Consider the following 21,860-nt stretch of genomic DNA (forward strand, 5'->3'; position numbering starts at 1 on the left):
CGGACAGCACCTCCTGCCAGACTGACCTTTTCTCTACTGAGTACTGGGTCACCTTTGTTCCCGGACCCATCCTATTCCCGGTTCACCATCCCCCCTCGAACACCAGGCCTCACTCTACACATCTCCACAAACCAGGAGAGCTGGCAAGTTAGATGTGTCCCAGGCAACACCTGCCCATGTCTATTTATAGGTACTGAAAGATGATCATACCCCAAGAACACCAAAAGGAAAAATGCTGCTCTCTACTAAGTGATCTGGAGCTGACAGGGGGCTGCTTTGGGGATAAATATTTGAATTTCATGTCTTATTTGAACAATCACATGCAGATTAATGGTAGTCTGTAAGTCTATCTATGAGCACAAATCTATCTCAATCTCCGCCTCCACCTACTTGATAGCAGAAAAAACAAAATTTCAGTGTGTGTGTGTGTGTGTGTGTGTGTGTGTGTGTGTGTGTGTTTTCTCAAATCCAAAGGAGAGATAAACTTAAATTGCCCTGGTCTAGGTTTTCTTCAAAACAAGGAGAGGAGAACACACAAGACAATGTCTTATCTTATTCATTGTTAGCAATCATATAATCATATCAATGCAAACTGAACATTATTGGTCCTAGCATATCCCCACACCTACTAGAAGTTTCTCAAGCCACAAACTCTTTCCCAAAGAAGAGCACACATATTCAAGAATGATGCCGAGTCTTGCTCAGAAATTACAACTGCAGTGAGCTCCACAGGTGGTGCAGAATAATACCTCCCTTCTGGGCATTTACCCACAACCTGGACAGGGAGAGGATCTTGTTCTTAGATCGAGTGCATCCATGCCCTCCGCCTCCAAAGACAGAGCTTTCTGGAAACAAATGTATCACAGCTCACTAAATCAAGAGAAATCCATTCCAGTTTTGGAAATTCAATTTAGCTTGGGTAAGCCTCCAGGCTCTGAAAGTAAGCTCTGCCAGAGGTTTATTATTCGTAAATCTTTCCTTCATGTTGGAAGCCTCCCAGTGGCCCTCTCCTTCCAGTATTTTCCTACCTTCTATGTCACTAAAAATTTTAACTCTTGGAGACTCTCTTGATGACAAGTATCAAGATACAGATCAAGACATCAAGGAAAATTACTATCTTGAAAAAAAAAAAAAACACCTTTTGTTTGTGTCCATACTGGTGATTGGAGGCAAAAAATCGTGCCTGAGTTTAACACAATAAATGAGTTGTAACTGGAGCTATGAACTATTGTTTCACTCAAGGAGGGAAACAAATGAAGTTCTTGGCCTAAACCAATCAAACAACAAAGGTACTTGGTTCCTATAAGAATGGAAATGTCTGAACTAACAAGATCCCAATGAATTCATTCTTTAATGAAAAAAATAATAACTTTAAAATTTCTGAAAAAAATCTGTCTCCATACTACAGATGTGGGTTTGCTGGGTTGTATAACCAGAGGTTGGCATCCCAGTGACTGAGGAAGATTTCAGGGGCATTCTGGGTGTGGGGTGGATAAATATCATATTTCATATCCATAAATACCACAGCAACAACACTGTCAGTAAAAATAATCTTGGAATAACAAGAATCCGGATTCTCTATCAATGGCCCTCTAGAGGTAATTTTTAACGTAACAAAATTCCAGCAGAGCTAATGATTTAGATCCCCCTGGAGTCTTAATGTATCCGAGATGTGTCTTCTATGATCCGAATTAGAATTTGGAAGGACTCATAACTCACTGCCACAGTCCTCATTGCTTTAAATGTTAGAGACCTAAAGTAAATTTATAATATTTGAAATAAGAACACCTTCGACTTGTAGACATCTAATGAAATTTGGGAATGATCATTTCACGATTAATTGACTACTATCTAACTCTCCTAACAGTTTGATGCCCTTTGCCCCACACGTCCATTCCCGTGGGTCCCTATTCCTTCGACACATGTGGGCAGCTTCATTTGTGGTAACAGGAAATACACATTCAGATAAAAGATCTCTCGAGACACCTGTGATGACAGAGTAAAATAATTTGAATTTCAATGGGATGTAATAATAGGTTAAAACAAATTCCAAGATGATATTCTCATATGACAAATTTAAGAACAAGGAATTAAGTGGCTTAGACTTTTAGGAAAACATCTTTTAGACCAAGTCTTTACCCCAATCATTGTTGGCTTGTTACTGACTTTTGCCTTTGTTCATTTTTAGAGGCAAAGCACAAACTCAAATTATAATAAAATGTCATGGACATGTAGCATGTGTGAGCCGTTTTGTCTGAAATCAAAGTGCAGCATGTTAATGATTTAAATTTATACAGCACCTTTGTTCTACGATTATTGAATGATCTCTAATTCTAAACATCCCTTTTTCTACTCAGAAGTGACTATCCTCTAATATCTAGAATTATCGAAAGGAAAGCTTTATCCATAGCATGTTGAATTTTTCTTTCCATTGACTTCCATACCTCCAGTAAAGACACATTTGGTTTTCACTAGAAGAAATCGGATTTTGGCTGAAAGAAATTTCGTGCCTCAGAATGGCAGAAAGTTATGTCTTCAGCAGCAGCTCTTTGGTGCAAAGTATTAAGGGTGTAGACATGCTTCAGAGGATGGATGGGACGGAGGCCAGGGGAAAGCCAACGGGCAGGGGCAGTGAACACGAGGCACCTGGGCCTGTCTGGGCAATGACCGCCTTATCTTCAGAGTCCAGACTCTTCACGCATGACACGGGGAGTCACAGAGGAGCAGCAGCGCTCAGAGTGTGGACCAGGTACTCGGGGTGGGGGGTGCAGCCCTCTTCTGAGAAAGCGCTCAGATCAGAATTATTTTTTGTAGTACTAGGTGATGATTTGCTTTTTTAAATCTCGTTCCCTCAGGAGCTCACAGTGGAATATCCCTGAGCCGAGACGACATGTGATGCCACAGGATGGAGTGCAGAGGCAGCTCGCTGCCTTCTATTAAACCCAGACATTAAAGAGATTTGCCAAAATGTAGGACATTGCTAATTCTTTTGCTAAATAGTATATTTTTTCTGTTTTGGAAAATGTAATTACTTTGCATTTGAAAATGTTACTTATATGAACATGTCATGGGTTTATTGCTTTAAGTTTACTGAATTGATACGTAAACATTTTTAAGAATTCCTCCCTTTAGGGACACCTGGGTGGCTCAGTGGTTGAGCGTCTGCCTTTGGCTCAGGTCATGACCCCGGGGTCCCGGGATCGAGTCCCACATCGGGCTCCCTGCAGGGATCCTGCTTCTCCCTCTGCCTGTGTCTCTGCCTCTCTCTCTCTCTCTCTCTCTCTGTCTCTCATGAACAAATAGGTAAAATCTTAAAAAAAAATAATTCCTCCTTTTTAATTTCTTCTATGGGAAACAACCACAGACCTAACTAACAAAAACAAAGCTCTTTGGGGTCTTGGAGAATTTTTACAAATGGAAAGTAGCTGTGAGAACAAAAGCACAACGGCTGTGCTTGGGTGCTGGTGGGTCGCTGAGAAGTCTTTTGACTGTAAAACCCTGGGATCCTAAGGCTGTGAGGCCAGCAGAAGGTGCCAGGAAGGAGATGGCTATGAACCCACAAACCAGGGAGATGGGCAAGCTGCTGGGGAGCCCTCCACTCCACTGTGCTTGCTCAGCTTCCTGTTGCCTGTCCCCACCCCATCTCCCTGCTAACAGCCCACCCCCGACTCACATGGAGAAGATAGGAAGAGCCCCCAGCTCTGATCAGGACACACTCTGCTCATTCGCACAATGACTCTGCCCAATAGGATGCCCCAAAACAGGTGGATGAGTCAGCAGGCTCCGAGGAGTATGGCACCGAGGAACATTCCAGGACCTGAGTCTTGCTCAGGCCCCAGCACAGACCCAGCAGAGCACCCTGAAGGCCTCCACAGGGTTTTTTGCAGTGGAATTACCCACGATAGGAGGAGAAGGCACAGCCCTGAACCCCACCCAGGAGGACATAGGACCCATTCCCCACAAAAGTGAGTTCATTTCATAATCAACAAAAAAGTAAGAAGGCTGAGAATCGAACTTCCCCAGGAGCATATTTTACTCCTCACTAATCTGCATCCTCCCCTTTGTGCTGCTAAAACTGGGGGGCCAGGCTTACACCTAGCTGGCCTCCCCGCAAGTCCACCCTCTTCCCATTCGTGGTCACAGCCAGCAGCCTCTCTCCGAGCCTCAGGCCCCATCCACAAAGACCATGATGATGATGCTCCTACAATTCAAGGCCAGCGTGGAGACTGCTGCCCAGGATGCGCACGCTCTGGCCTCTACCACATTTTCGCTGGCAACCACGCTGGCAACACTCCCTGATCCAGACCTCCAGTGCTGTGCTCTGGGTCCTGTCCTCGGGAGGGCTGAAGCAGACTGTAGAGCCTCCCATGAGGAGTTGAGCACTTCACAGCTTTCCAAGCGCTTATCTCATTTGATCTCATTATATCCTCACAACAACTCTGACGATTCTCACCAACCCTAATGAAGAAAGCACAGAACTATATTTGCATTGTAATTATCGTGTTGCCCAAAATGGGAGTCCTCCTTTGGGAAGGAAACTGTTCTTATCACTGCATTTAGCGAGCTTGGTTTTCTTTGTAACACCAGACCATGGTGCTCACTGTGAATTGCTCAAATCCACTCTAACCCGAAGCATAAACACGTATAGTAAGCAGGTTTGCACAGAAGGCTTACCCACGCCTGCCACATGTGCGAGACTGTAGACATGATACAAGTAAATATCTGGACTACTCGTGTCATCTTACCATTTTCGCCAGATGTCTTGTCTTTTCCATTGGTTGCCCCAGCACCTTGTCGCTAAACACATAAAAAAAAAAAAGGAAAGAAATTGTTATCAGATATATTCAGGATTATTTTTAACTCTTCTAGTGTTTTAAATATCTGTTGCATTATATCATGTTTCATTATATCATGTTACTTGAGCTCAGATGGCAAAAGCCTGGTGCTCATGAGGCCAAGGAAGAAGGGTCAACCCCAGAAAGGATCCGTTCAAGTTGCACAGACTGCCCCCCTCACCCATATCCAAGGAACACCAGATGGGAAGCTATTGTTGACAGACCAAAACCCCATCTGAAATATGAGGAAAACAGTCATAGTTTTCAGTGGGAAGATGAGAATTGTCACTTTTGTCAATGATGGCCTCTATACCATTATATTCTCATGCCAATCACAATGTCCAGATTAAAATAATTTTAATCAGCTAAGAAAATATTATGTCGTAGTCAGAGTTTCTCCTATTATTGAGTCATCTGTCTGTCACTGTGTAAGCCTATGTTGTACGTTTTCATTTCACCAGATTGACCAAAACATGAGAATTTTATGGTTCATCTTGGATCACTGGGCAAGATTCTCTGGCTGTGAGGTCTGGGGAGCTATGTGAAACACATTATACATGTCAACATACAAGCGTGTTTCCTCAAAGCTTATCCAACTACTATCTTTAAGATAACATGATGCTCAAAACAAAACAAAAATGAACAAAAAACAAAAACAATATGATGCTCAGAATTGTTCTAGTTCATGGAGAGAGAAGTATTATTGTCAATCCAACTTTCTGGTTGTTATTGAAAATATGCTTCCTGCTGAAAAAGACTGAAGAGATTATGAAGTATCTAACTTCCAGGTGAAGAAAATGCAGCCAGGGAGTGAGTCTGATTTGTCCAAGGTCAGGAACTAGTTGGTGGCACAGTCAAGACTAGACCTCTAGTCCTCACAGGACTTCTGTGTCCAGAGGTTAGAGACTTGCAGGGATTGTCTTGGTCACCGAACTATTCGAATAGGATCCTGGGAAGAGAGGCAGAGCTCTGAACAAGGAGGGAATCACTATAGGTGACTCTCAGGAAGGGTTAAAAATGTCCTCAAAATTTAATTTGTGTCCAGGACTGCAGCCTAAAAACAGTATCATTTAAAAAATTAAAAAATAAAAATAAATAAAAAATAAAAACAGTATCATTTAATTATCAGCTCCCATTAGTGTTCGGTTTTGTCATGAGAAATTCAGGTTCTGATTAGTATGAATAAATAGAGTGAATGATAAAGACTCATGTTAACCAAGTTAACGATCCCCGTGTTGCCTTGTGCAGATGATCACTCAAGAGAATGTGACAAAGCCAAGTGTCCCGGCGCTCTCCAAGCCCACCACACACCCCATCCCAGTCAACATGAAGCGCAAATGTTGCTCAGGGGTGCTCTGTCCTGTTCTGGGAGGATAACCCAGTTCTCTGCGGGCTAGTGGAAGTGGAAGGAGAGGCCACTTAGAAAGATTGTATGAACGTGGGCCCTTTCTTCATATCTAATTTGGAACATCCTGAATTTTTGGAGCATTAGATCTGCCCCTGTGTTCCCACAGAGAGCATCTGCAGTTCTTAGCCAGACATCAACTGCTCTACAAACTTCATTTAGATCCCGTGTCATGGCATCATTACCTAAGCAGTCAACCAGGAATACACATCATCTCCATTTAAATAAATTGCACATTTCTTAAATATAGTAGATTTGCAAGTGAAACACCCTTCTCTTCTCGTGCTTGTTTTGAGTCTCCCTCTTCCACTGTAGGGCTGGTTAAGTGGGCTGCACTGAAGAGAATCAGACCAGCATGACAGAGGATCCAGCCAGCTGCATGGCAGCTGTTAGACACTCCAGTGTTTACAGCCTCCATCCTTCCCCCACATAATCCACAGACGGGTCAGAGGAAGAAAGAGAATTTCAGAGAATAAAAGGACAGGGTTGTAGAGTTGAATAAAGTCAAAATTAAGTGGAATACAAATGCAAAATAGGAGCGCATTCAACCTTCACTGTCTTTAACAACCTTAAACAGTGACACCTTTCAAATGTCATGAATACCTCGTTCCGTAAAATATCACATTTTAGAAACCCGAGGAAATCCAACATGAAATGTGCACAGAGGGGAAAAGGAGCTCATTTTTTCAGGATTTCTAAGACAGGGTTTTTGTGTCAGGTCTTATTTGAGGGAGGCAAAATAACACTGAGAGATGTCACAAGGAGACGGCGTCTCAGAGCAGAAAAAATGATCCTGGCAAAAAAGAACTATTCACTGTGAGTCTCCCATTTCAAACTTCTCTGAGATCTTGCAGCATTTTTAAGGGAAGTCTGAGTGCAGTGGGAGAGAGAGTGTCCCTATTCTGGGGGTCTATAGTGGTCATCACACCTGATTGTTTCATCACCATGATTCTTGCCGTCTGCCTTTGTCAAGGCCCTTGGCACGTGTTCTCAGTCAGGTCCTCTCCTGGTCAGCTCCAGCCCCACCCGAACAGCTTCACGTTCATATGACACTCCTGTTTGGGACCCTCCACTACACCTCGTCCCACTACAGACCCAGTCCTTCTCCCAAGCTTTCCTAAGTGTCTGGAGGAATAACAGTCCCTTCCTTCTTCAGCCCTCTGAAAACAGCATCCTGCTGCTCAAGCCAGCTCTGTGTCCATCCTGCCCGGCACAATGGCATTCTCTCTTCCAACATGTCAAGACAGCATCCCTGTCACCATCCCCAAGACCTCTTCAGGGGAGCAGACAGTCTCGTGTGGGAAAGCACATTCTGCTCTATTTACCTTTACGATCACAAATACAAAAGCTACTCAGCTTATTAGAACATGGATGCATTTTCTTGAAAATAATCTCTCTATATTGTCCTCATTTGCCATTAGGAAATGCTAAATAGCCATCCAAGGATGCAACACCAGAAGTTCTGATTGCAGCACTGAAGGAGCCTCCTCCAGCATGAGCTGGTGGTGAGCACACCTGCTGTGGAGGCTGCAGACAAGCAGGGAGGACATGGGAGGGAACAAGGTAGAACGGCTGCCAGAGAGGACTGTCCTCAACCCCTGAACACTTGCCAAGCAACTCACATGGGTCTCAGAAGGGAGGCGTCCTTCCCCGGTGATGTTAAGTAATAAAAAGGCAGCATTCCAGAATTTAATAAGCTTCCAAATAAAAGGAGCCCAAATAAAGAGTGGTATATACAGTTCTTTCTGAAAATCTAGTACATGCCATGTATCCATAAAAAGGCAGGATTGGTATTTAAAGGTATAAATTTTGAAGTAATTTTCTGACAGTCCCATGGCACCAGGGGCTACAGGAAAATAAAGAATATGTCTTCATTTGGTTTCCCAGAACACAGAGGCAAATGCTGTTTGTGCTACAACCTTGTTAGAGAGGGCGCCTGGGATGAGGGACGAAAGAGAAAAAAGGGACTCATCGCCAAGTCGGCTTACCGGGTGACACTGACCTCGCCCCCTCCAGGAGGGGTGCAACCCAGTGGACCCCCATGGGAAAAGATCAGCGATAAGCCACCAGCTGCTGTCGCTCACCAGTCCAGTTCCTGATGCCTCCAGACTGGGCAATGTCTCACAGCTGGCATCTACCAGGAAGTGTCAGGGCAGGAGATGCAGAGGTGGAGACACGTGGTGTGGCCAGGAGGTGCATGCTGTCAATCCATACCTGCCTGAAGCCTGTGGAGCCCACGCAAAGCTGGCCACCCACGGGGTCCTCACGGAGAGAGTCTAAAGTGACATCTGAAAAGGTGTCTGACTCAGCACATCAATTTGTCTGGGTGACTCTTTCAACCAAGTTGCACAATCAGGGGCAACCCGTTCATATTAGATACTCCACGATAGAATAGGTCATACCTACTTTCTGGTAAATAAGTGACTTTGGATCCATTTCTTCCTACACTTTGAGCTCAGCATGGAGATTAAGATATGCCTGGCCACCTGTATGCTACATCTAGGGGGTGCACATATCACTAGTACCTATGCCCTCAGAGTGCCAGCTAAACAGAATAGGTGGTGCTGTCCCAATCCTCAGAAACCACCTTACTGCATGCTCATTGCAAAATTCACTCTTTCTCTGAGAATGAGCGACGACATTACTCCTCAGTCCTCTAGGCTTCCTCATGTGATCTACTACAGAATCTTGGTGTTCTTGAAGTAACCACCACTGGGTAATGTGAGTGAGGCATTCACCTCAGACACAAAATTTAAGCGGGCACCAAAAAAGTCATTGATTAAGACCAACACTGCATGGGATCACTTATATGTGGGATCTGAAAGAAAGCAAGCGAAAGGGAGAGAGGGAGAGAAGGGAAGGGAGGGAGGGAAAGCTGGAGAAGCGGAGACAAACTCATAGAAACAGTAGAATGGTGACTGCGAGGCGCGGGGTGGGGGATTAGGGAGAGGTTGGTAAAAAGGTACAGACTTTCAGCTGTGAGATGAATAAAGTCCAAGGATCTAATGTACAACATGATGACTGTATTAGTAACACTATGTTATATAACTGAAATTTGCTAAGAGAGTAGAACTAACGTGCTCCCACCAAAAAACAAAGGTAAGTATGTGAGGTGAGGGATGTGGGAATTAACCCAATGATGGGAATCCTTGACGACGTGCACGTATATCAAACCATCATATTGTCCACTGTAAGTATGTTACAATTTTGTCAATCATACCTCAATACAACTAAAAAAAATGTTTTAAGGCAATATTTTAGAAAATCAAATTACTGTAAAAAAGTCATGATAAACAAGATGTCAACATGGTCCACAAAGACAAAATCGACCAGTATTACTGAGATTTCCTTTTGCCTCAGGCTCCATGCAGCTCCACCAGGCACTGGTCCAGCGTTCCTCCAAAGTAAGTGAAAAATTCAAGAAATTAAGTAATTTCAAGGATTTGGAAAATTATTTTAATAAAGTCTTTGACAACTTCCATTTGCAGCTTTTTCATGGGCCATGACTATAAGTTATGAGTTTGGGCTATCATTCTATGAGTTCTTATTATGCGACTTCCAGAATACTGCGGAGGGGGGGGGGCTTGTCTTTCGTACTTTGCCATCAATACCTATAAAGTTGACTATGTTAATCATATGTTGTAGATAAAACTGAATTACCAAAATGTCCTTCCTCATCAGTGCAAACTCAGAACACCAGACAGATTATGTCTCCTTTGAAAATGGTTCAGTCAGTGCACAGATTTTCATCTTCAGGATAAGACACAGGTTCCCATTATAAGATATTTACTCTTCACTTTAGAAGTTTGAAGAAAATAGAAAGTGAAATGAATTTGAGCAGGTTAAATTTAAGGTCCGAGTGACAGTCCAAGAATATTTTCTGAAGCTACGCCTGTAGCATTTAAATGGAATATTACTCAGCCATCAAAAAGAAGGAAATCTTGCCATTTGCCACAATGTGAATGGAACTAGAGGGTATTATGCTGAGCGAAACAAGTCAGTCAAGGAAAGACAAATATCATAAGATCTCACTCATATGTGGAATTTAAGAAACAAAATAGCTGAACACAGGGGAAGGGAAGGAAAAATAGAGTAAGATGAAAATTGAGAAGGAAGCAAACCCTAAGAGACGTTGAACTCTAGGAAACAAACTGAGGGTTGCTGGAAGGGAGGAGGATGGAGGGAGGGGGTAACGACAATGAGCATTAAGGAGGGCACTTGATGTAATGAGGTGTTATATGCAACTGATGAATCACTAAATTCTACCCCTGAAACTAAAAGTTAATAAATGAATAAATAAAAACAAATGTATAAATCTGTATTGCATCTGTACTGGCTTGATACTTAATTTAGTGACATATGATTTGACTAGAGGGTCACCACTCCCAAAGGCTTGGGGAACAAAGAGCCTCCTCAAGTAAATGTCCCAGGCCATCCCCAGAGTCCCCAGGGTCCTACCCACTCTCCACCCCTTCTTCCCCAGTCTCCCAAAAAGCATCATCTCTTTTGCCACCAAATAATGGAAAGATTTCCATGCCAATGCATTTGCTTTGGCAACGCTGGAGAAAAGTCAACAAGCCTCATGGAGCTAGGTCCATGGGGGACAAAGGACAGAGGGGCTCCACAGAAGCCTCTGGCTCAGAAAGGCATAAGCTTCTCAGTCCTGTTATCGAACCATCCAGGAGGAAGGGAAACAAGAGATTCACTGTCCTGGCATCAGCCTCTCACTGCTGCTGTAGGAGGAAAATACTCAAAGAATGTTGATCTCTCCCAGGCTAAGAAATAAAAGATTCTTTGCAAAAACAGATTGTCAAAATTAGGCACATTCACCAATGTGCAAGACCATCTGCAGTGAAGGCTATGGTTTGAGGGTCAGAGGCCAGCACTCAGCCTCGGGGAGAGACTCCTTGCTGGACTGTTCACTTTCTCCAGTGAGCCAGGCACTGGGCTGGGCCCTGAGGGTCCCTGGGAGAAGGACACATTCTCCGACTTTGGCTCACGACCTGATCATCTCTACGAGCTGGTTAAGAGCTTCCCCGACGATGACTAAGATCGGGGGCACAGGTGAGGGACCAGGACTCACACCTGAGTGACTGGGAATCAAGGAGGCTGTTCCTCATGCGGATCAGTGCAAGTCACAGCGCCCCCACCAGCCTTGCATCCCTGGGGACAGCCCTTCCTGGAGTCTCTGTTCCCGCCTCTGAGAAGGAAAGATCATAACCTCTGGCTCCTGCTGGCCACACGTTGGGACCTGGCAGGGGGTCAGCTTGCTTCTCCTGCCAACAACTACCATGTAGTCCAGAGACCATGCTACCTGGCGATATCAAGTGGTTGGCATTTCTATATCAAAAGAAGGGAAAGTACTTGTTTCAAGATGTTGTGGTTTTTTTGGTTTTTGTTTTTTGTTTTTTTAAAAAAAAGCACTTTGCTCTCTGTTTCCAACATCTAGCCTCTCTTGGATTCTGTCTACCAAGTAGTTGCAGAGATCTGGCAAAAGAAGGAAAGAAAAATCCATCTTATTCCCATAATGGCTTGGAATCTCTTGCTAGCAAGTGCTTCTTAACGCCGTCTATCCCCTGGTGATACACTTGCTCCTAAGCAATTTTTCTCTTCGGTGCTATCTTCCTTTTGTAGTGTTCTTGATATTCATATTTCCAATGGTTTCAGGGTTTCCAGCTTGCCTGAAATGGTAGCATCGTGACGAGCAGTTTCTCAGATGGGTCCTAAATAAGCGGAAAAACACGGATCTGCCTGTCTGTGGTGTGGGCTGCGCTCAGGGACCATGACGTTTCGAATATTGCAGATTCTTCCCAGATCAGTGCCTTGCACAGGAGAGATGTCAAGATGAGGGTTGTCCCCGAAGATCTCACCTTCCCACCCAGCACCTTTTCTGTGTTTTCTTTTGTTTACCATGTTCATAAAGAAACAAATGTGTATTTCCATGGTATTTAACACTTTATTGATAGAGTTTCGCAAGCCTCTTGGATGAAATATCAGACTTCATTTTTTTAAAGATTTTATTTATTTATTCATGAGAGACACCAGAGAGAGAGGCAGAGACGTAGGGAGAGGGAGAAGCAGGCTCCCTGTGGGGACCCTTTGTGGGACTCGATCCCAAGACCCCAGGATCACGTCCTGAGCTGAAGGCAGATGCTCAACCACTGAGCCACCCGGGCGTCCCGAAATATCACACTTTAAATGTACAGTGGAGCAAAACCACAGCCACGGCATGGTGCAGTGGGCTGGGTGGCTGGGTGAGCCGGCAGGCAGTCGATGATTGCTTGGGGCCACCAAGATCAACTGAACAGGTGGCTTCTTGGGAACATCAAAGGTACATCATTAAAAGCCTCTTCCAAATCAAAGTTCCTGAATTTGTCTGAAGAGCGGAAGAGACTTTCATGCCAACATTATGTGATAAGGATAGAATAGATTTAATTTCATGCCACTGATACTTTAAATCACCTATAATTCTCCATTCCGAAAATGGAGCATTAAAAACGCTGCTAATTTAATCCCTAAAGGTGTAGAAACTAACGTCAAAGAGAACTTGAGCTGGAAGGGTTTAAAAAAAAAAAAAAGTTGGTTAAATGAAAAAGTGGTGGGATCTTCACAGACAAGGGCACTAACCTTTGAAACTCATCCTCATTCCCCTCCTTGTGCTTGCCCTCACCCCAGAAAGATCCAAAGGCCGAAATCCCACCCTAGAGGCTTAGTTCTTCCCCTGCCCTTGTTATCCTGACCTTTATGGTAACAGAAATAATTAGCATTGCTGTGCTTAGGGCAGACCATTTATAAAAGGACCCTCGTTTTTAGGGATCCATGCGTGCTTTGTCTTACCGACATTCCCGTTATGCTTTTTCCTACGCCTATATTTTTTAAAGATTTTATTTATTCATTAGAGGGAGAGAGAGAGTGAGAAAGAGCATGAGCAGAAGGAGAGGCAGAGGGATAGAGAGAAGCGGGCTCCCCACTGAGCAGGGAGCCTGACATGGGGCTCAATCCCAGGACCCTGAGATCACGACCTAAGCCAAAGGCAGATGCTTAACCGATTGAGCCACCCAGGTGCCCCTACAGCCATATTCTTTAATTAGTATTTTTCACCCTTAAAAACCTTTCCTGTGCCAATTTATTTTTTTAAAATAACACTTTTTTATTTATAAAACTAGGATATGGTCATTATGAAAATTTCAGAAAATACATGTACAAGGAGGAAAGCATGAAACTACACATACTCCAACTAATCAGGGTTAAACTTTGTTAATATTTCATGAAATAGTCTAGAATATTTCTTTCACATCATTTTTCTGTGTGGAGATGCATATAGTCTCCGTTTTACAAAAATCGCCTCATGCCACACATACAATTCCATAACTGGTATATGCTAGAAATGTAAGGACACTTTAACGGCTCTTGTGTGGATCCTCTAAGTTTATAGATTTGCTTTATCTTATGAGTTCAAAGTAGGATGAGTTCATGTCCTATTAAATTTATCTACAGAAAATACCTCTAAATTTTCAAATCCACATATCTCCAGTATGTCAAGAAAATCACTTTGCTTTGTTTATTCAACTCAGCTCAAAAAGGAGTCAGAGGGACACCTGGGTGGCTCAGTGGTTGAGCATCTGCCTTTGGCTCAGGTCGTGATCCTGGGGTCCTGGGATCGTGTCCCATGTCGGGCTCCCCCCAGGGAGCCTGCTTCTCCCTCTGCCTGTGTCTCTGCCTCTCTCTGCATATCTCTCATGAATAAATAAATAAAATCTTAAAAAAAAAAAAGGGAGTCATGATAAGATGTGAGTTAATGTCAGTTCTCCTTAAAAATGGGTGGCAGGGAAGGTTCTGGATGGTCCTTCAAATCGGAGGGAATTCACCACAACATTTGCAGTGTTACTTGTTGAACCACGTGCTCCTGCAATTGAGTGTACTTCAGAAAGTGACCTTATTAGGACACCAGGTCTGGACAGAGGTAATCAAGTTCAAACGAGGTCCTTAGGACGGACCTTGATTCGATAAGACTGAAGGCCTTATTAAAGGGGAAGAGTGGATGCAGACATGCACGGAGGGAAAGATTTAAGGAGAAGACGGTCATCTGTAAGTGAAGGAGAGAGCCTGGAGCAGATTCTCATGCACAGCCTCCGAAGGAACCAGCCTACTGATGCCTTGACCTTGGACTTGCAGCTTCCAGAACTGTGGAACAAGAGATTTCTGTTGTTTAAGCCAACTGGACCATGGTGACTTGTTAGGGCAGCTCTGGAACACCAGTGATGCCAACAGCAACATGTGAAAGCACAGGCTCTGCACTTGGGCCGAAACCTAGATGCACACAGAGCAAGCTCTGCCGCTGGCCTCGTCCAGGATGCCCCCCAACTCTGGTCTCAGAGCAAACCGCCGGCACCCCCAGCCTCTGCTGCTGAGAGCACACAGGAGTGTGTCCTCCTTCCACACCACTTGGGGTAGCTGCTCTCCATGGGGCATCTGATTCTATGGGTATGGGCTGAATTCCCTCCTGAACCTCAATGTGCAGAGGCAGGATGCTTTCCCTGGGCCAGAGGGAAGATAAGTGTCCTCTTTAAACCACATGTCCAGCCCAGAGCCATGGGTTTCCCAGCCACCAGCAAGGATGGGGTGGGGGGAAGAGATGCAGAGCAGACCACGGGACTGCAATAGGGACCTGTGTTGGCCCGGAGGCACTCACTTCTTTGCTAGGTGGCAAGGAAGCCCCCCTGCCCTCTCTCCCTGATAGGCTTGAAGAGTCCCCATGAGCAGGTGGTGGGGTGTCCATTTAGGGAGAACAGAAACCCATTTAAAAAAAGCAAAGGTACAGTTTTCCTTTTGCAATTACTAAGTAAACTGTGGAGTGATTCTTCAGCACCATATGAATACGCCTTTTTCCTAACAACCTTTTATCTGATGTTTTTAAAATACACCGTTGATTGCTGCCTGATCTAGTCAGCAGTTATTACATCAACTGTTATAAAATAGTGATATCTCTAATTCTATCATTCTTTGACATTCTACTATGAAGAAGAGCTTTTCTTTTCTCTGCTATTCCTTTATATAAATATAGATTACAACTGATGATGAGAGGTAGCTAGATAAATGAGAGATATATATGTGATATAGATATCACAATGGGCTCATGGATTTTTAAGAAATCGATGTGTTATAAACAATTATAATCATTCTTGTTTTGATGCTCAAATTCTTCCAAATTTGACCAGAGGGTTCTCTTCAAGTTGTCTCCCATGGTCTTTTGGGTTTTTTTGTTTTGTTTTGTTTTAATTAATTAATTTACTTATTTTTTATTGGAGTTCAATTTGCCAACATATAGCATAACTGTACCTTAATGATAGCTGGAGGTCACCACCTAAACCTGACAATCAAATAATGAATCATGGGATGATCTGATGTTGTATGCCTCTGTTATGGACTGAAGAGTTGTGTTCCCCCGACTCCCAAATTCATATGTTGAAATCTTAACTTCCAATGTGATAGTATTAGGAAGTAGGGCCTTTGGGAGGGGATTAGGTAATGAGAGTGAACCTCTCATGAATGGGATTAGTGCTTTTATAAAGGAGACCCCACAGTGCTTTCTGGTTCCTTTCACCATGTGAGGACACAGCAAGCAAATGGCTATCTATGAACTCGGGAGTGTCTCACCAGACACTGAATCTGCGTCTTCCTTGCCTTCAGAACTGTGAGGAATAAATGCTTGTTGTTTAAGCCAAAAAAAAAAAGCAAAGGAGCCCCATCACTGAACGTCCCTTCTGCAGTTTGAGACGTGGGAGTGATTTATACGAGGGAGGACCAGAACTGTCCTCACTCTCCTGATTGTTTTCCTACATTTCTAATGCTTCAGTTGTCAGTTACGAAGCACCTGTGCAGGCCTCGGTGATCACGGTATTCTCCAGGCAGTGTGAATAGCTTACATCATAAATTGGGATTATTGGGGGATCCCTGGGTGGCTCAGCGGTTTGGCGCCTGCCTTTGGCCCCGGGCGTGATCCTGGAGTCCTGGGATCGAGTCCCGCGTCGGGCTCCTGGTGTGGAGCCTGCTTCTCCGTCCTCCTGTGTCTCTGCCTCTCTCTTTCTCTCTCTACATCTATCATGAATAAATAAATAAATCTTAAAAAAAATAAATAAATTGGGATTATTTTAATTTAGGATGTGATGGCAAAGAATGTAGGCTCTGGAGCTAAGTGCAGAGGAAAGAGCTGACGCTAAAGGCACACAAAGAATTTTATGCAGTGATTGAATAGTCTATGTCTCAATTATAAGACTGATCATGTCAAAACACATCAACTATACAACTAAGCAAGGTAACTTTTACTATACACAAATTATAGCTTTATAAATATGACCAAAAAAGAAAGAAATAAAGAAAAAAGAAAAGTAAGGACAGTCTCCTGCAATCCTGGGTTCAGACTGTCCAGACCCTCCCAGCCCTGCCGCTTAGCAGCTGTGTGACCCTTGCACAGGTCACTTGGCTTCTCTGGGGCCTCAGTGTCTGCTTCTGTAAAGCTAGGACAAGGCACCTGCTTCATCAGGCTGTGAGAATTACACATGATGAAAATAGTCTCAGTGCACAGATCTGGTCCCTAAAAGGAACCAGACGGCAAAGTAATGGGAAACCAGGCTTCAAAAGAGGTCTGCCTGTCTTGCTTCCATTGCGTTCGATTTGCAGTAAGTTAAGATACTGAAAGCACATTGTGCTCAGCAGCTTGGGGACCAGGAGAAACCCCAGCTCTGACATGCAGCAAAATGACCCCAAATAAGTGATTTCAGTCCTCAGAGTTTGGCCTCTTCTGCTGCTCAGTTTCTTCTCCATGAAGGATTAAAAACTTAAATTAAATTAAATTAAATTAAATTAAATTAAATTAAGTCTATAGCTCACGTGGCTATTATGAGAATCTAAAGAGAGAATATTGGGATTTGTGATTATTTTTTTCACAAAGTAGGTAGTCTCTACCTGCTAGTTACTACGAATTTCAGTTGGGCCTTTCATCCCAAGGTGGATTATTTTGTGTGTCGATACAAATGACAGCCTGTATTTTTTTCCAGAAAGAGAAGACACAGGAAGAGGGTAGATGGTGACCAAGGGAAGAGTGGGGAAGGAAGAGGGGACACCGGAGTGGCCCTGGGGCAGTGTGTGTCCAGCTGACCCATCTGCAGAGACCCCGCACAGCTGAAGATGAAAAAGAAGCCTGAGTCAATACACGCCCCCCTCCACGGACCCCAGCAAGAGTAGAACAAGCCTGTCTTGAGCAGTCTTTAGAAGCCCCATGGATCTGTAAGGTGCCAGCACGACCCCTGAATGCAGATGTCATCATCCACCCTCCACATCTGAACTGCACCCAAAGAAATGCTTCTCCATCTGCCCCGCTTCCTTCTCTGCCCTCCTAAAGTTCTGTAGGTTCCTTAGAATATCCTCAGAATAAAGGTTGTCGGCGTAAAGAGCAGATGCTTTCTCCGACAGCTGCCGTGGCCAGACAACAGTAGGCTCTCAGACAAAGACACAGAGACCCAAACGTGTATTATTTCTCAGTGTAACAGAAGATGCCAGAGCCACGCAGAGCAGAAAGGGACCGCAGAGATTTGCTCTGCTCCCCATCCCGGGAGCTACAGCCAGTCAACCCAAAGCCACGACAAAGAAGGGAAGTGGAAAAGCGTCCATAAAAGATAAATGTAAAGGCAGACACTGAGATGAACCTATAAACTAACTCATTAAAGGACAAATCGACCTCGTACAGATGATGAGGGGGATAAACCAACAGGCATGGCCAGTTTTCTGGAACGAAATGAGACCTATACTGGTATCACTGTGAAAACACCAAGCCTGCCCGTCCCTCCTATAGTCATGTTATTTTTAGGGCACTTTTATATTTCAAAGGCCAGAGAAGCTGATGTGAGGCCAGAAGGTCCCCGTTCCCCCAGATTATAGAGGCCACAGGAAAAGACCTCTTTGCTTTGTTTTCAGCAGTAACACCGGCATTTCATTCCCCCATCCCTTCCCCAGTATGGCTAATAAAATGCAGTGCCAGGTGTCATCAAGTGAAAGGCAAAGGGTGGCCAAAAACCACAGAATGAAAATGCCCCCATAGCTGAGGGAATTTTGCCCTGCTGGGCCTTACACAGCCACCCATCCCGGGCACTGAATGGTCGCTCAACGCAGGCCACATGGCTCCACTAAGCGTTGAGCCGATCATGATCTACTGCGGCTCTCAACTTCCTCATCAAATGAACAAGACAGTGCGCAGGAGAGGAAAGAACATCAGCCAAATCCACTGTTCCCCAAGAGAAGCCACATTTAGGGCCGAGTGAATGATCTTGCTTCCAAGTTTGGCAAGGGCTTCCTTTCTCTGCACCCAGGCAGCAGGCTCCGTCCCTGCAAAGCGACGGGGTAACACGTCTGTAGCAACCAACCGTCCTGTGAAGCGGATAGGACAATCACCCTCATTTGATGGATATAAAATTTGAGACACTGGGGTAGAGACTGAGTGACTTGCCCAAGGATTCACAGCTGCTAAGTGGAAGGGATCGGCGTTTGAAGGTCGGCAGACTGGTTTGGAAGTCTGCACACCTGCCACCTCATCTTGCCTGTCTAGAGGGGAAGGTATTGGCTTTGGAAGACAGAAGACCTGTCTTTGATGGTTTTGATGACTCCTCTGCCATCGACCGCACAGATATTTTATGCCTCGACCCATCTGGCTACCAGAGTGGGGATCTTGCTCGATAATCCCCTCCATCCCAGTGTCCCGATTTATTTTTCACACGTTAAACTAGTTTTGTGGGCTCTTCTGCGTGCGCCCCTCCTGGGCAAGCTGAAGCTCCGTGCTCGTGTGCTGGCTCCTTGTGATAAAGCTCAGATGTTAACCTGGCACCGCGCTGCTCAGAGTGCTTCTCCCCAAGGGGGTGTTCCGAGGCTTCAGAAGCTGGAGACTTTCTTTTTTGGTAATAAGGAAGCAGCCAGCTTTTCTCCCCCACTCGACTAAAACGAAAATAGCTTCGGAACACGTAGAAGTCTGAGGTTGTATACTTCTGGAAGCAAGGGGACTGACTGCTTTGTCATAAATCAGCTGTCACGGCTGAAGGGGTGAATTGAGACAGATTAGAAGACCAGATGAAGCTGTACGGGCCATCTGATCAGCTGCACCCTGGGGAGGTGTAAACTCCAGCAATCTCCCCACTGCAAACAAAATGCACGCATGCCCACCACCAGCACCAGCACCCGCTACCAGCTCCGTCTCACGCTCTGCCTCCTTCACGGTGGATATTCATTCGCTCTCTATCTTATTTTCAAATCCCTCCAAGATCCAGACCCATGTAATCTGCTGGAAAACAAACCCAGCTGTAACGTCGGTCAAGGTCGCCTTCCTGGGTCAGGGTTGATCCCAAGGGCTGACACTCATGCCAGCCTTGTACCTGTCCATACTGACCCTGGTTCCTGCTCTGATGAGAACCCTGTACTTCCCAAGCAGGAAACGTTTCTTTCTTTCTTTTTTTTTAAGATTTTATTTATTTATTTATTCATGATAGACACAGAGAGAAGGAGAGAGAGGCAGAGACACTGGCAGAGGGAGAAGCAGGCCCCATGTAGGGAGCCCGATGTGGGACTCGATCCCAGGATTCCAGGATCATGCCCTGGGATGAAGGAAGGTGCTTAAGCCACTGAGCCACCCAGGCTGATTGAACAAGCCTCATACACCTGCTCTCCCTGTCCCTTGGTATGGTGCCCTCCAGGGAAGAACACGAGAGTGTAGGAGGTACCTCGGTGCCAGCAGGCTGCCTGCAATGCTCATCTGAATCAACAGCCCACACTGGGTAAGGTCGTTTTATGTGGTTTTTTTAATAATAAATTTATTTTTTATTGGTGTTCAATTTACCAACATACAGAATAACACCCAGTGCTCATCATTGAATCAGAATGAAGGGAATTTGTCACATTGGGGTCACAAGTTAGCATGTATATGGCCTTTTAAAAATGCTTTCCAAGTCCTTTTTAATCAATTTTGTCACCCCAACCTCACAGCAGCCCTGCAGGGTCAGCCAGTGTCATCTGATTTCTTGCATGAGCACGCTGCTATATGGACTTCCTCAGAGCCACCTCGATGCTCCATCTGATTCAGAGGGAAGACCCTCAAGCCACCTGCTCCCATGGTCAGGCATGGGCCATTCTGAAAACCTCCTCTGGGTGAGGGAAAAATATATATATAAGGCCCCTGACATTGCAAAGGGATAGCAATGTTTCATCAGGGCACTGTTGCTCGCTCTCTCTCTCTCTCTCTCTCTCTCTCTCTCTCTCTCTGTTTCTCTCTACTAAAAAGCAATCAGGCCACTTCCAGCTCCACGCAGGACCAGCCTCATGGCCACATGACCCACGCAGTCACACAGGGGCCTCTAGCTCAGAAAAGCCCCAAGTTTGGTTTAATGCTTTGTCATCACAGTCTTGAAATTATTAATAATGTTTTCCGCGGAGCCCCACATGCCTGTTTTTCACTGGGCCCCACACATGTCCTGCCCCACCATCCAAACACGGGCTTTCCCAGGACTTTCCAGCTCCATGTGAGCAACCATCACCTTAAAAGACATTTTGTGCAGAGGCGGGCAGGAGCCAACAATTACAGAGCTGCTGCTTGTCTTGGAACCGCCTCACTTCTGATGGAGATCTGCTTGTCTCTTCAGTCCCCCTCTTGCTTCCTTGTTGAAATACGCAAGGGACACAAGAGCGAGAGTGGGGTCCCCTGAGGGCACTGCTTGTCGCGCTGAAGTTACCCGACGCTGCCTTTATGCGATCGTCTTGTGAGAATTCAAAATCTTCATCCAACGTTCAATTATCAAGGAGCTCTCACCTGAATTTCAGCCAAATCTGGCTCTCAGCAAGAATTAGGCAAAAACAAAACAAAACAAACAAACAAACAAAAAGGCATGGAAATTCACTAAAAAGTGCCCCCAGAATGAATCTGCTTTGAAGATGGGATGGATTAAATCTAGATGAAAAGACAACAGTAAACTCGCATGAGGTACTTGGTGGAGGGACCTGACACATTGCTACATCTATTTTAAGAAGTCATCTTCCAGAATAGGTAAAATAGCCCACATTTCTGAGGTATAGAACATTGCCAGAAATAATATTTGCGATGTGGCGCTGTGTTATCTCTATATTTTGACAGGATTTATGCATATGTGAGAACAGAGTTATAAATACAGGGATGAGCCCATGCCTTGAACAAACTCCAAAGAGAAGAAATTACCAACAATGGTGAGGAAGCCACCCGGGGCTCTGGGACACAACATGAGCAGGGATGGCTCATCCTGGACAAATGCTAATACTCGCACAGAAGGACGGCTACGGGCATATCTGAGTTCACTTAGGCATTTCTCACAAGCAGAACGTGGAACTTTCAAAATGAGACTGATCTGCACAATTCCAAAAGTCTTATTGACCGTACTCATCTAATCAGCTTCCAATGTACCAAAGAGACTTTATTCACTTGGCACTTTTAAAGAAGACATGATAATTTAATAGAACCCAAATATTCATTGATAAGGATGGGAAGCTGTCGGACACATTTGAAGTAATCTGTATCACTAAGCGAGGGGCAGAAATCAACTGTAGTATCATCA

General features: G+C 44.7%; 1 protein-coding gene across 1 annotated transcript in view; it reads right to left on the reverse strand.

The window, feature by feature from the left end:
• PCP4 (Purkinje cell protein 4) overlaps positions 1-21,860 on the reverse strand; it is a 55,026-nt gene that overhangs the window by 23,036 nt on the left and 10,130 nt on the right. The window contains exon 2 of the mRNA XM_041734720.1: positions 4,746-4,797. Within this exon, the coding sequence (XP_041590654.1) occupies positions 4,746-4,797 (52 nt within the window). The remainder of the gene's footprint in view (positions 1-4,745; positions 4,798-21,860) is intronic.

The sequence above is a fragment of the Vulpes lagopus genome, chromosome 20 (assembly GCF_018345385.1).
Source record: "Vulpes lagopus strain Blue_001 chromosome 20, ASM1834538v1, whole genome shotgun sequence".
Lineage (NCBI taxonomy): Eukaryota > Metazoa > Chordata > Mammalia > Carnivora > Canidae > Vulpes > Vulpes lagopus.